At 35.0% G+C, this 13,984-nt stretch overlaps 1 protein-coding gene across 8 annotated transcripts in view; it reads left to right on the forward strand.

The window, feature by feature from the left end:
* The window catches only part of LOC138701645 (protein O-linked-mannose beta-1,2-N-acetylglucosaminyltransferase 1-like), a 1,230,831-nt gene that overhangs the window by 1,186,483 nt on the left and 30,364 nt on the right, over positions 1 to 13,984 (forward strand). For 7 of the 8 annotated variants that reach the window (XR_011332653.1, XM_069828753.1, XM_069828752.1 and 4 more), the window contains 3 exons: positions 1,029 to 1,186; positions 6,332 to 6,428; positions 10,379 to 10,515. Coding sequence is in view for 7 of the 8 variants with exons in the window: in XM_069828753.1 (XP_069684854.1) it covers positions 1,061 to 1,186; positions 6,332 to 6,428; positions 10,379 to 10,515 (360 nt within the window). In the remaining variant the exon portion in view is untranslated. The remainder of the gene's footprint in view (positions 1 to 1,028; positions 1,187 to 6,331; positions 6,429 to 10,378; positions 10,516 to 13,984) is intronic. The other variant, XM_069828758.1, reaches the window with a different exon arrangement.

Here is a 13,984-nt window from a genome sequence, read left to right on the forward strand (position 1 = left end):
ACTGTTCATTTAGTTTTGAATTTCATATTGAAATATCAAAGTCTGGAAGGTATTTTGAAACTATATTTTTGGTATAAAAGAGAAAACATAAATTACCTTGTTTATAGGTAAAGGTTTTCGTCTTACCTGCACTGTAGACATCTTTCCCCGATAGTCGGGTAAGATGGCAAATGCAATTAACACATTTACTAATATATATATATATATATATATATATATATATATATATATATATATATATAACCTGAACTTGGTTTGATACATGTATATAACAAAAATGACAATCTGAAGCTCATGGACACTTTCTCACTCGTTTATCACTACTTAGCAACACAGCCATTGCACAGATTTTATTGCCGTGTGCAAGATTCGTGAAAGCACTTCTTGCACACAATGAATTCAATCCATTACATTTTTTGTCATCGTTCTTTTTAGGCGGCGTTTAAGTGTATGGTAAGGAATCCCGTATGCTTGCGATGCTCTAAAACATTTCATAACTCCCTGTTCTAACATGTTTCATCGCAAGTTGAAGACTGTCTTCAATCCACTGACCTGTTTCAGAGGATCTTACGTAATGTTTACGCATTCCCTGGAATAAAATAAAGAATAAAACTCTTGCAACAAGTTGCCATCTTACCCCGAAAAAGTGAGCATCTTCCCAAGTATCAGGGTAAGATGTCTAGTGCTGTGACGCAATTTAAGATGGCGGAAGCAAGGTCGTTGGTTGTTAACAATACAAACTTTAGAACCTTTACTGCAATATCCATTACAAAGGTTTGGCAGTTATTACGAATTCAAGGATGTATTAAAATTTTAACATACCTTTGCAATTATTATTTTATAGCAGAAAAATAAGCTGTTTTCTTGCTTTTATTCTTTTCACAAGAAGAACACGTGGCAAAATGAGTTAACTTCCTAACGTACTTCTTCCTGCCGCTTCATCTCCCGCTCATCTCATGCGTAACAAACAATATGTATACTTTTGGATTTGGGACAAAGTAATACAGCAAAATAATATTTGTCCGCAGGTGCGCATGCTCGGAGCAGAGTGACCGGAGCCATGGAGTCCTGGCAGCCGAACCCGCGCGCCCAGCCGTTCATCCCGAAGCGCGGTAGCTTGTACAGCTCACAGGCCCTGATCGCGCGCCCGCTGGGCAGACGGCGTGTCCTTACCAAGATATTCCAGGTGGGTACTCTTTTCACATTTGAATTAACTCTACTATTCCCACGCATTCTTTTTTACTTGAAACGTTTATACTCGACGTACAAGGAGAGAAAAATTATAATGTTTTGACATGAAAGGCTTTTCTGTAAACTTCGATTTTACCCGTGGTACCATGGAAACAGAAGTGTAAGATGAACTTCATGCCTCGTGGTTTTTCATGATGTCTCTCTCGCTCCTTTCTCTGTTTAATATGTCGGGATGAGTCCTAAAAGAAATGCCCCACGGATTTACCACCCACCAGTATACATTTCGGAGTTCCAAATTCTGACCTTTCCTCCTTCGGCTCGACGCACGACGACTGGATGAGAGCTGTTGCGGAATGCAGTGATAGTAGGCTACGCGGCTGACTTAATTGTCCAGCTATTTAATGTTCTTGCTATTTACGGTTTTTTTTCAGCTATTTCCCTGAAATGGGACGGTGTGAATGAAATGGGACAAGTGGCCTTTAGATTAGGAGCTCACATAAATGGGACTATGATTCCCAAGAGCCCTTTCAAAGACGAGCATTCGTGTACCTTTTAGCTTACACTTCCTCCTTTTTCCCTCATTGAGTCATTGATTGAGTGATTGGTTGATTGGCAAACTTACTCGTGTTAAATTACATAAGAAACTATGGCTTACAGCTGTTTCGGTGCTTTCACACCATCCTCAGAGCCTACTAGATCTCGGCGTCATCTCGAACTTCGCTGCCTGTTGTGGGGGTGCGTTTGCGTGTTGAAAAGTGTTGAAACGTGGAGTCAAATAGTGTGTGTGTTCTGAAATTGATCTGTGTGTTGAGAATTTGATCAGGGGGGGGTGCGTGTGCGTGTGCGCGTGTGCGTGTGCGTGCCTGTGTGCGTGTGTGTGTGTTTTTTTTCATATTGTTCTAGTGTGTTGAGTTTTTGGTTTTTGGATCAACACACTAGAACAATATGAAATACACACACACACACACTAAAACATGCCCTGATTAAATTCTCAACACATAGATCAATTTCAGAACACACACACTATTTGACTCCACGTTTCAACACTTCTCAACACGCAAACGCATCCCCACAACAGGCAGCGAAGTTCGAGATGACGCCGAGATCTAGTAGGCTCTGAGGATGGTGTGAAAGCACCGAAACAGCTGTAAGCTACAGTTGCTTATGTAATTTAACACGAGTAAGTTTGCCAATCAACCAATCATTTATATTTAAGTGTTAAAAGTAGTGTACGCAAGATTAAAAAATGGGGGCATTGATTGAGGTTTTCCATATCACCCGACTCGCTCCATTATCTAGTTATTGAATAGGGTGTATTCATTATATCTGTGGTAATATTTATTTAAACCTTACCCATCCTAAAATTATAATTACATACCAGGAATAATGACGTTTCACGCAATCCGAGGAATTTCTTAAATCCCACGTCACTGTTTTAAGTATCTCTCCGCTATGTAGTCTCGGATAGAATACAGGCTATTGACTTATTGTATTCACTCTAATATTTTATACATTTATTTTCTACTTACACCGCCAGAAACTTCTGCACTCTCTAAATTCGGAATATAGTAGGCCTAATATCGTATATACAACGAAAAATGTCTATAAAGCTGGAAACTGTATGAGCGAAAATCGACCGACAGTTTCCAGTCTAATGATATTAATATTAATTTTGAATGGTTATGCAAGAAAGAAATTAATGTAATGAATGCAACACGTTATTGCGTACGTTACATTATAACGAAACGATGCCAATATCCTCTATATTGAAGTGAAATTTTAAATATATTATTACGATGTAGGCCTACCGAAGTACATACGATATTTCCGTGCAGAAATTCTGCATCTTCATATGATGAAGGATGAGTGGAACAGAGAAAAATTCTCTCCGGCACCGGGATTGGAACCCGGGTTTTCAGCTTTACGTGCTGACGCTCTATCCACTAAGCCACACCGGATTCCCATCCCGATGTCGGATCGAATCCTCTCAGTTTAAGTTCCACCTCTTGGGTTCCCTCTAGTGGCCTACCCTCATGCGCTGAGTCATAGATGTATGACAGTGACACAATGTCCACACATGTGTAGAGGTGCACTCGTTTTGAGTGACTAAGTGATCGGGATCCGACGGAATAAGCGGCGTCTTAAATCACTAAGTGATATTTTTCGCAAAATTTTAAGGATGAAAGAAACATAAGGTTACAGGTAGCCGAGCTGAATTGTTCACGATTTGTGCTGCAGTTACAAAAAACGGCACAATAATAAATTAAGGCATCCAACGTCAATTAAAATGTTTAGTTTATTTGATAACATAAGACAATTAATTTCATCAATCCAGCTTCACCATGCACTACGCATTGCTTTCCAGTCATAATCCTTACCGCATACCTGTAGTGATGGTTTGCAGTACCTCACAGATTTGCATGTGTCGTCATGTTATCTACCAATCTTCGGACAAACAGCGAGGAATACCCATCATGGCGGACGATCGATTCATCGTCACGCAAGCACAGGTGTTGCCCTATTTTTCGAGATGGCTATAATAATGAAAAAAGAATAATTGTAGAGAGTGTTGTTGGAATGATGAGAGAAAAACATGATAATTCCGGAGGAAAAAATCTTCGTAATACAACTCCGCCATCGTCAAAATTTGAACTTGGATCAGTGATCATCATGAACTAGCACTTTGTCAACTGAGCCAACCAAGACGGTTCTTTTCTTATGATAGTAAATTCATATTATTTCTCTGTTTATTCTACATAATAAAAAAAACGCGAAGAAAATAATATGTTTATCTTGAAGTGAATTCTCATTGTATGAGTGTTGCGTATGTGAATTTTTGTTTTAAATACCGGCTCGTTCATTTTTACTCAATGTATTATATCCCATGTGCCTTATTCCCAGATAAATTGACTGGTAGATACTGAATATGAACAAAATTCGTCCAATAGTTCTAGAGAAATTGTTGTACGCAGATAGACTGCATACGATCCAACACCGTGTGTTTATTTATTTATTTATTTATTTATTTATTTATTTATTTATTTATTTATTTATTTATTTATTTATTTATACACGCTTTAACGCATCTATGATCATATCACGTGTATAGGATCTTTGGGTATATCAGTAGGCCGTGGACTGTTGTTGAGTTTCTGTTCCTATTGTTGTGTGTTCATGGCGTCTGTTCATGTAACTGATTTATATTTGTTTTAATGTTTATGATATTCGTGATTAAGACGGTGATATATCATGGTATGTAAACTTCCAATCCGGCATTTCAATCAGATTGGCTGACCAAAGGGTTTGAACCCAGGACCTCCCGAAAGCAAGTCTCAAACGTAACCATCTGAGCCACCTTGCTTGGTGCTGAAAAATTGTACGTCCACGCAGTTATCTAAATAGATTTTATTTAAACCACCATAATATTTTCTTTTTATAATTCATATAATGAGAAAGCAAAAAAATACCCACCCGACGCAGCTACACATTCTGTTCAATAAATGTGTTGTTACATTTTAAGTCGTTGATTTAATTACTAGTAGCTAAAAATTAAACATTTTTCCTCCTCAATAACTTTTTTCATGACTATAAGTTTTCATTTTTTGGAGTCCATTTTGGGAGTATACCATTAACAATTCTTAGACGATTCTGATTAGTATTATTATATTCTGACTCAGTGGCGTACGCAGAATTTTGTGAAGAGGGGGTAAGGTTTTTATTAAAATTTTTTGCAATTTACATTATCAATATTTTAAATTTTGTGTATTATTATTATTATTATTATTATTATTATTATTATTATTATTATTCTCTACTATACATTGGTGCGATCTAAATTCGAATATGCATTTGTAGCTTGGAACTCGATTGTAACTACAGATTCGGCTAAATTAGAAAATAATATACGGTACAAAGAAAATGTATATCTTTATGTTCATTCTGATTTCTGCCTATTAATTCCGGGTATAGTTACGAGAGAAAATGTGAATAGTTTAATTGTCAAAACCTATATGCTAGATGCCGTGAGCTAGATTATCTGTTCTTTCGTAAGGTCCTCAAAGGTGTAACTCCTTCTTAAACAATATTACCATACGTATTCCAACAAAAGATATGAGAGCCCACAAACTTTACTATACAAATTTATTCACCAGTCTCCAGATGCATAAAAAATGCCAACATGCATGGCTGCGAATTCGATCCTTTCCATGTATAGACTTGGTTTGTTCTTAGCAATGATTTATCATTTATGTATTCTTTCGGACATTATACTTAATTATCATTGTATCATCATTATTATTCTCAAAGTATAATATATCATAAATTAGAGGAAAATTCTTCGTTCAAGATTGTTTATGTTTATTTTCCTTCACAAACCGGTATATTATCTGTAATATTTAACTCTTTTCTGAAATTTAATAATAATTGTATTGTTTGTTGTAATTTAAACATTGCAATGCATGCTGTCCACTTGTTGTTATTGTCACAGTTATATAGTTAATTTGCATCATTGTTGTTCATTTTACTATTGTAACTTATTAGTTTATTGTATTAATGTGCTCGACTATTATTGGCTAATGGCTGTTGTCCAGCACATAAATATAAATAAATAAATAAATAATAATAATAATAATAATAACAATAATAATAATAATATATTATTATTATTGTTATTATTATTATTGTTATTATTATTATTATTATTGTGTTATGGTACATTTATTAATATTATACTATGTTTTAATGGAACATTCATTAACATCCTTATAAAATCTTTGAAACGTCATTTTTTCACAACCATCCAATTTGTAACAAATTTTAACTATATATAACAGAAAAGTCCATGAAAACAATAAAATATATTGAAATAAATTTAATGAAACACAATAATGGAACTCACCAAGGATGAAGAATGAAACTGACATGATGAATATATTCAAGGAGGAGTAGGAGGACTATGCCTTATGTCGATGTAGATTTTGTTACTCAGACAGTGAACAATTTGAGAAAAGAACTATTATGGATAAAAATCATACTCAAATCTAAATATGTCACTTTTTGTTTAAGTTCAAGGGGAGGTTCAAACCCGGTAACCCCTCCCCCCTTGCATACGTCTCTGTTCTGACTGCTTGATTGTTTTCAGGGCTTGCTGGTCGTAGTGCTGCTCATAACAATCGGAATCAACGTCATGTTCATCCTGGACACAAGCAGGCGTCTGCATGATGAGGTGCTTACTACAGGTAATCATTCAAATAATACAGTCGTTTGGATAATATCTAATGAAAATGAAACGAAATGAAAACAACGATTTATCAGTAGGTAGGGTTTAAGCCACAGTCACATTGATCGCATTTTGCTATCGGTACTAGATTTCTAAAAATGCTTTATAAATGTGCAAAAATGAGAGAACCACATTGGGCTTCAGAAAACTTCAGAAACGAAGATGATTATGGAGAAAATGAAATCAGATATGTGTGTGGATTATTTAGTTCTGGAGAATTTAAATTTAAATCACATGTTAATGGAATCGTCGCACAGTGTGTAATTTCAAGCAGCTAGCCGGCCAAAAATCAATTTTCACACCCTATCTTTAATGCTAAATTCTTATATAGACGTGTTTATAACACTCCAAAGTATACTATCCAAGTGTAGACAGATGCTTACATCTGATAGGGGACCCTCACAACAGAGCGAAAGTTGCATGTCTGTGATGAGATCAAGTGTGGATATATTATAAGAAGGTATGTACTAACATATAAGCTAATTTTCGTGACAAAAATTATTATCTTATTGTCTAGAATAAGTGTCTGGATAAACATGTGCAAAGAGTTTGAGTTTTACCTTATTATATATTTCGAGTTGACTTTTAAAAGGTGTAGCCCTCTATCACCTCGATAAAATTTTGTAGAGATATTCATTATACTTTTCTGGATACGACGTCATGATTTTTTTCTGCAAACAGGTGCAGACAGAGTAGCTATTAATTATTTTCAGACACCATGCGCTCTGTAATCCGGAGAGCTGTTTTATAGATGTGGAACAAGAGCGAGAGAAAAGTGAAATTCTCAAATGTAATTGAACATTTTGGTCTCAAAGATTACTCTGAAGACATTTTACAGTCAATAAAAAAATAAATTAAATTTCTATGCTCGAAAATTCGATTACGGTGGGAAAAATACAGCAAAAATGAGAAAAATGTCTTAAAATATAATGCGCTATGTTTCAACCAAGATGCAAAGTCAGAAAATAAAATATATAATACTTTGCCATCTACTACAAAACAATTCCAATTTGATTCTGCTAGTACAAGCATTCGAGGACGTCCACGTAAACTTTTCGGAGACTGAGCGAAAGATCAAAACGGAAAAAAACCTAGTCCACATTTTAAAGAAATATCGCCAGAAGAAAAGCTTTCTGTTGCCCATATGAATTTCAAAACTTCTAGGAAAAGAGATGCAGCCAATATTGTAGGAGAGCTTTCACGTGCAGTACTTCAACGTGCGACAAAATGAAAAAAAAAATCGTAAAAATTGATTTTGCAGAAACGACCAGCAATTGTCACCTAATAAGGATCTCGTTTTGATTAATGATCTGCAGTTGACCTCAAATCAATATAAAGAATTAAGGGAAATACAAAACCTTGTAACAGTTAATTTAGATCCATCGTTTTACTTATTGCGAAACATTGAAGATAGGATAGGTTCAGGCATGTTGACATGACATGTTGTTGACATGATAAAACAAAGCAATCGCAATAAAAACGATGCAAATACCGCAAGAATATTTTTCAGGGAGGTTTCCACTTTCGCATATATTACGGGAATATATGGAAATCTAATAAGTCGTTTACACATAATATATCAGAAACCTTTTTCTTGCGGTTTTGCAATACTGATGAACGGGCACTTGACATGTATGCAAGGGAGACAAGGGAATTATATTTATGCTTGCACAAATAGTATTATATGCCTACAATCCTTCATAAACTCTTGGCTCATGGACAAAAGTCACAGGACACTATTATACTTACTGGCAATCTATCTGAGGAAGCCCAGGAAACGAGGAACAAATACTATATTAGACTTTTCAGAGAAGTCTTCGCAAGAAAAACATAAAAAAAGACACAAATACCGATCTTTTACTCAGGCTACTTATTTCTTTGGACCCTTACATCACCAGCGTAAAGAAATTAAGAAGAAGAAATCGCGGTCGATTTCAATAGTAGTGCAGCAGTTGTCTCCGAGCCTCCATTAGTCGGTGCTGTCGAAGGAGAGACTAGCAGCGAGGATACAGATTCTGATGGGGATGCATCTGACGTCCGAACGAGTAAGATATGTAGCCATATTCCTTCTCCTTACGCTTTCAATTTTAAGTGCATTCCACATTATGAACATTAATTCCACATTATGAACATTTAATTTATTTTTTTCACTCGAATCGAAATTTTTTACAATATTACTATTTTTATTTTCAGTAAAAATAGTTGCTATTTTCATTTTCATTATTAAAAACTTATCCACTTCAATAATTGAAGGTACATACTAAATTTTATGAAAATTGAGCAATTAGTTTTCGAGAAATGATTTTTGGCCGGCTGGACTCGCTAAATTACACACTGTGCGTCGTCAGGAAAGCATTGAGCTATAGATGTTCAGGTATGGATTTCAAAATGTTGGTACAATTCATGTATGTTAGCAAGTGAACAATTTACTCTAATTGATTTAGTTACAAAGTATGCTGCAACAATTCCATTGCATACCGTAAATTATGAGTGAGGATTTAGTTGCATGAATCTTGTGAAAGCTGAAATTGGAAACTGCCTTTCTTTAAAAAGAGTTAGAACTCTGCTAACGATAAATCTTGAAGGTCCTACTCGTAAAGAATTTCATTTCTCAAGTCCTTTCAGTGTTTGGAAATACTTACAAAAATAGGCAGTATTTTACTGTGATGTAAATTCAACAGTAATTGATTCTTAATATAGGTTTAATGATTTACACTAGAATCCCTCTTACCTGGCACCAAAGGGACCAGGCTAGTTCCGGATATGAGATTTTGCCGGATAATTGAATAAATACTGGTATATACAAAAACAAAAGTCCGTATTTCATTATGCCAAATGTTGAAACTGCAGCCATGTGAAGTTTATTTCTCTATCACTTGCTCATAACTGAATAAACATAAAACACATCACACAACACAAATAATACACTAATGTAATTTTAGGTTGGAATATTCACTGAAAATTAAAGTTCGTACGAACTTCCTAGTGTGGCAACACTGACGACCCGAACATAACTAAATTAACATAAAACTGTGTGGATTTTCTTTATTAAAACACATCACACAACACAAATAATACACTAATTTTAGGTGCGAATATTCACTGAAAATGAAAGTTCGTGTGAACTTCCTAATATGGCAAAACTGACAGTCCAGACTGTGCCAATGTGGCAGATTTAAACTTTTTTTTGGACCAGCCAAAAGTGTCGTTGTTTTGGTATTGCCGGTTATTTGGGTGCCAGTTGCGAGGGATTTTACAGTAATTACACAATAGGTACCTATACATAGAGTGTAGTAAGATGGATTGAAAGTAATAAAACTCCAAAAAGCAAATTAAATAATGTTTTGTTTCTACAAACTTCATTAATTTTATCTTTCTGTACAGTGATTTAGAATGATGCACAAGGTTTCCGCAATTTGCACAAATATAATTTTCATGTGTACATTTACCATGTTTATCAGTACCATGTGGATAAACTTATTGAAAATTAGTTTACTAAATGTTGGTTAAGGTCTGTAGAAACAAACTGACATCATCTAATAAAATGAGTTTTATGTACTGACTAGAAATAATATATACCAGTACATCACAAGAACCTTCAGCCATTACTCCTCAATCACTGACTACTACCTATAATAAGAATAACAGCAAACAGTGACTCTGCTTAAAAATATCAATTCTGAAGTTTGAGAAAAATGATTGCCTTTCCTCTTGTTCATATTAGAAACAAATTAATTTAATATACTGTGACATTTAGTGAGAGGGAATATGCAGAAGTTACAAAATATACAGTATTACTGGGTGAGCAAATTATATCCTGACCAGTACTTTCCAGACAGGAGATAAATTTTTCACTCAGTTCATGTAACTTCTATGTAAGGAAATGTGACTAACTATTGTATGTATTAGTAGGAGATGGTGGAGAATTGGTTGATGGGAAGAACAGGCGGAACAACCTGAGACTGCAGGAAAGTCAACCTAAGTCTCTTGCCATTGAAGTAGTAAGCAGCCAATCCAAGGTGTCCGTGTCTGTCGATGGCACAACGGTAAGTCACGGATGTTAATATAATATTCGTGAATTGTTATTACCGTAAACTGGGGTTATTTTGAACACAGAGGAAACTTTGAACATTTTTTCGGAAAATCATATTTAGGTTTCTAGATGCTACACTTGTTAGATGGAGGTAAATTTCGTATGAGAATGATTTTTATGATAATTCACCTCCATCTATAACAAGTGCAGCACGTAGGAGCCTAAATATGATTTTCTGAAAAAATGTTCAAAGTTTCCTCTGTGTTCAAAGTAACCCCAGTTTACGATACTCATTAGATCTAGACTTTGATAAGCTGTTGATGAGGGATAAACCATTTAAAAATGTTTCAGAATAACAGTGAAATGCTTTACTGTAATATAAGTGACACCTGTACAAATATTTTAAGATGTGGAACTAGTGATCAATGAAGCCTCATTTCTACCAAAAGGGCACTGAAGTCGAAATATTTCCTGGAAAGAATGCACCACTTTTTATACATTAACCTTCATTTGTCAGTTGATTGTCTCTTTGCATTATGAAGTTATGTACCAGCCATATTTTGGCAGCATAATATATTTTATGGCAGCCCTGGGCACAAAGGGGAAGTGAAGGGAAATGGAGGAACTCCTGCCCATGTCCTTTTCGCTTACACGGCCTTATAAACAAATGCACAGTAAGTCTGCTAGTAAATAAGGCTTTTGAAATCCAGCATACTTAGTAACTGAGATCTGAGTAGTGATTAGAAATGTATCAGCTATTGAAGGTAGTACTCTTCGTCATGGTCATTGTAGATACCAGGAATGGGGTTAAGAACAGACAGAAGGAATATTATGACTATACAAAAGAAAGGGATGTGTAAGATTATGATAATGAATAATTTGGCAGACTATTCTTTAAGATAATTGTTACAGTACATATTATGTACAGTAACAAAATATAGTCGGCCTCGGTAGCGTAGTTGGTATAGTGCTGGCCTTCTGTATTCGAGGTTGCGGGTTCGATCCTGGCCCAGGTCGATGGCATTTAAGTGTGTTTAAATGCAGCAGGTTCATGTCAGTAGATTTACTGGCATGTAAAAGAATTCCTGTGGGACAAAATTCTGGCACACCGGCGACGCTGATATAACCTTGGCAGTTGCGAGCATTATTAAATAAACTATAATTTAATTTAACAAAATATATTTTACTAAATAATATACCGTACATAAAAAAGAAAATAAATCCAAAAGGGAACAATAAGTACCTGGTAGTTAAACATAAAAAAACAGGATATTTCGATTACAGCATCTAATTGAGAAATTGTCCATTTACATGCTTTTCTAGTCCTGTAATTCTCTTCTCTGTGTTTACCATTTTATTTTTATCTCAGTGGACAATAGTGTATGCGATAATTACACAGATTTAATAGTACTACATGAAAGAAGTGGCTGTAAGTTATTATAATTCTACTTAGGATATGGTTGTTTTGACTCAGACAAAGTAATGTACCAGTACTATTGTGTTTTAAACTTTATTTTTATTAATGTTACAGTTTTTGATATTACAATAAATTATTGTTGCTATTCAATTGTTGCCAAATGTGTGTAATGAGGAAGCAGGCCTATGTATCATTTAATGGTACTGTATTCATTATTTTGACATTCTGGAGGAGAAAAACGTGTAAAATCTTCCAGACATTCGTAGCAGTTTTGATTTAATATGAATTCTGATAAATAGTATTCTAATTTGTACTGGTACGTAGGTTGATCAGAAGAAAAGTTAGACCTACATACTCTATAGACCAACATTATAATTATGTAGAAAATTCTATACAGATGAGCTTTGGCATTGTATATACCAATTTGCTTTGGAAAACTGGTCTTTCGTGTAAGTGCGAGGACTTACATGCTTTGTGGGGTAAGTAAATTGTCATCAACCAACACCTGTTGGTATAGTTTTCTGAACGTATTTGCTACTGGCATTAACTCACGGCAGCATCACTTCGCTTTTACCAGTAAGAGAGCGACCGTGAAATGGAAACATGTCATTTCATCAAGAGAGAACTTCAAATTGACCTTTAATCTGGTACTCTTTAAGTTTGTTAATGGTAGACTGTGTAAAATGCGGACAATGCGAATAGATACTGTGCAGTATAAAATAAAATAAGAAAAACTTCGAGAAACCCTTTTCAATTATGTGATGATTAGGGCTAAGAATTGTATGCCGTTACATTGCGCTTCATGCCCCTCTGACTTTAGGGATCAGTACGTAATTGCGTTTGGGTGGGGATTTCAGTGTGTTTTGTTCAGCAGTGAACTTTAGTTGATCGGTTACATTACGACCGAGTACTGCTATTTGTAACAGGCAACATTAAACGTCCTGTAAAGAAGAATAATAGCAAGATGCCGAGGACGAAATTTGTGACTTAATTTCAAATGATGAAATTTGTAATAATGATACAGATTTTGAGATAAGTAATTCTTGTGTAAAATATTTCAAATATTCCCCCCATTGTTTCTGCAGAAGTGGAACGAAGATATAGGATATAAGGCTGCGTTTTCTAGCAACAGGCAATCATTCTCCTTTGAAAGTTTGAAAGTGTGGTTTGTTATTCACTACAACAATATATGAAATAAAAAATTATGTGAAACAAAAACATAATACACCATCATATTAACATAGTGAAATAATAAGGCTGATACTTGTCAATGTTATATTAGGTGTATTTTCTACAGACAGAAAATAAAATGTCTTTAAAATAGTGTAATTTTTCTTTAACAGAGAAAATGATGTCCTTAAATTTTCCTTTAGCAGATAGTTGTGCTTCGAAGTCAAAGGAGTGGCTTTCAACCACCCAAATGCTGAGTACTAACATACTGTGATGATAAGCATCAGTACGAATGAACGAAAGACACTGCTTTAACTCACTCCAACTCTGAGACGTACTGGTACTCAAAGTTAGAGGTGCACGAAGCGCACTGGTAGTATAAAGGCATATATTTCTCAGGACAAGTGATGATTCTTCTCCATTAAAAGTGCTTCATATGATGGTATAGCAGAACTTTCTGTAATATTTTCACTTGAATTGTAGAAATGTCACCATACAGTTCAGGTTTAGTCCCTACATCTTTCATCATATCACTGACGCCAAATGTTCTGAAACAAGGTGGTTGCAACTGGAGGGAAAATGTCTTCTAAGTGTGTAAGATGAACTAATTAATTACAGAATGTGGCAAATGGCGCAGTTGTCAAGGAAAGTCTGTAGAATAGTAGTGAATCTGTGTCAGTTTTCTCTAGTAAAATCGTCACTAGTATGTGAATATTGTAATATTTTTATACTGATCAACCCACGTAGACCTACATATTCACTAAATCAGGTTGGAGTTTATGTTGCTGAAAGGTTCCTAATATGTTTTGAAAGTAACAAAATTGTTTTTCAGATGCAATTACGTCTAGTTGCTGGTAGTGCTCCTTTTATATAATGCTAGGAAACTGCAATGAGA

This window comes from Periplaneta americana, chromosome 6 (genome assembly GCF_040183065.1).
Source record: "Periplaneta americana isolate PAMFEO1 chromosome 6, P.americana_PAMFEO1_priV1, whole genome shotgun sequence".
NCBI lineage: Eukaryota > Metazoa > Arthropoda > Insecta > Blattodea > Blattidae > Periplaneta > Periplaneta americana.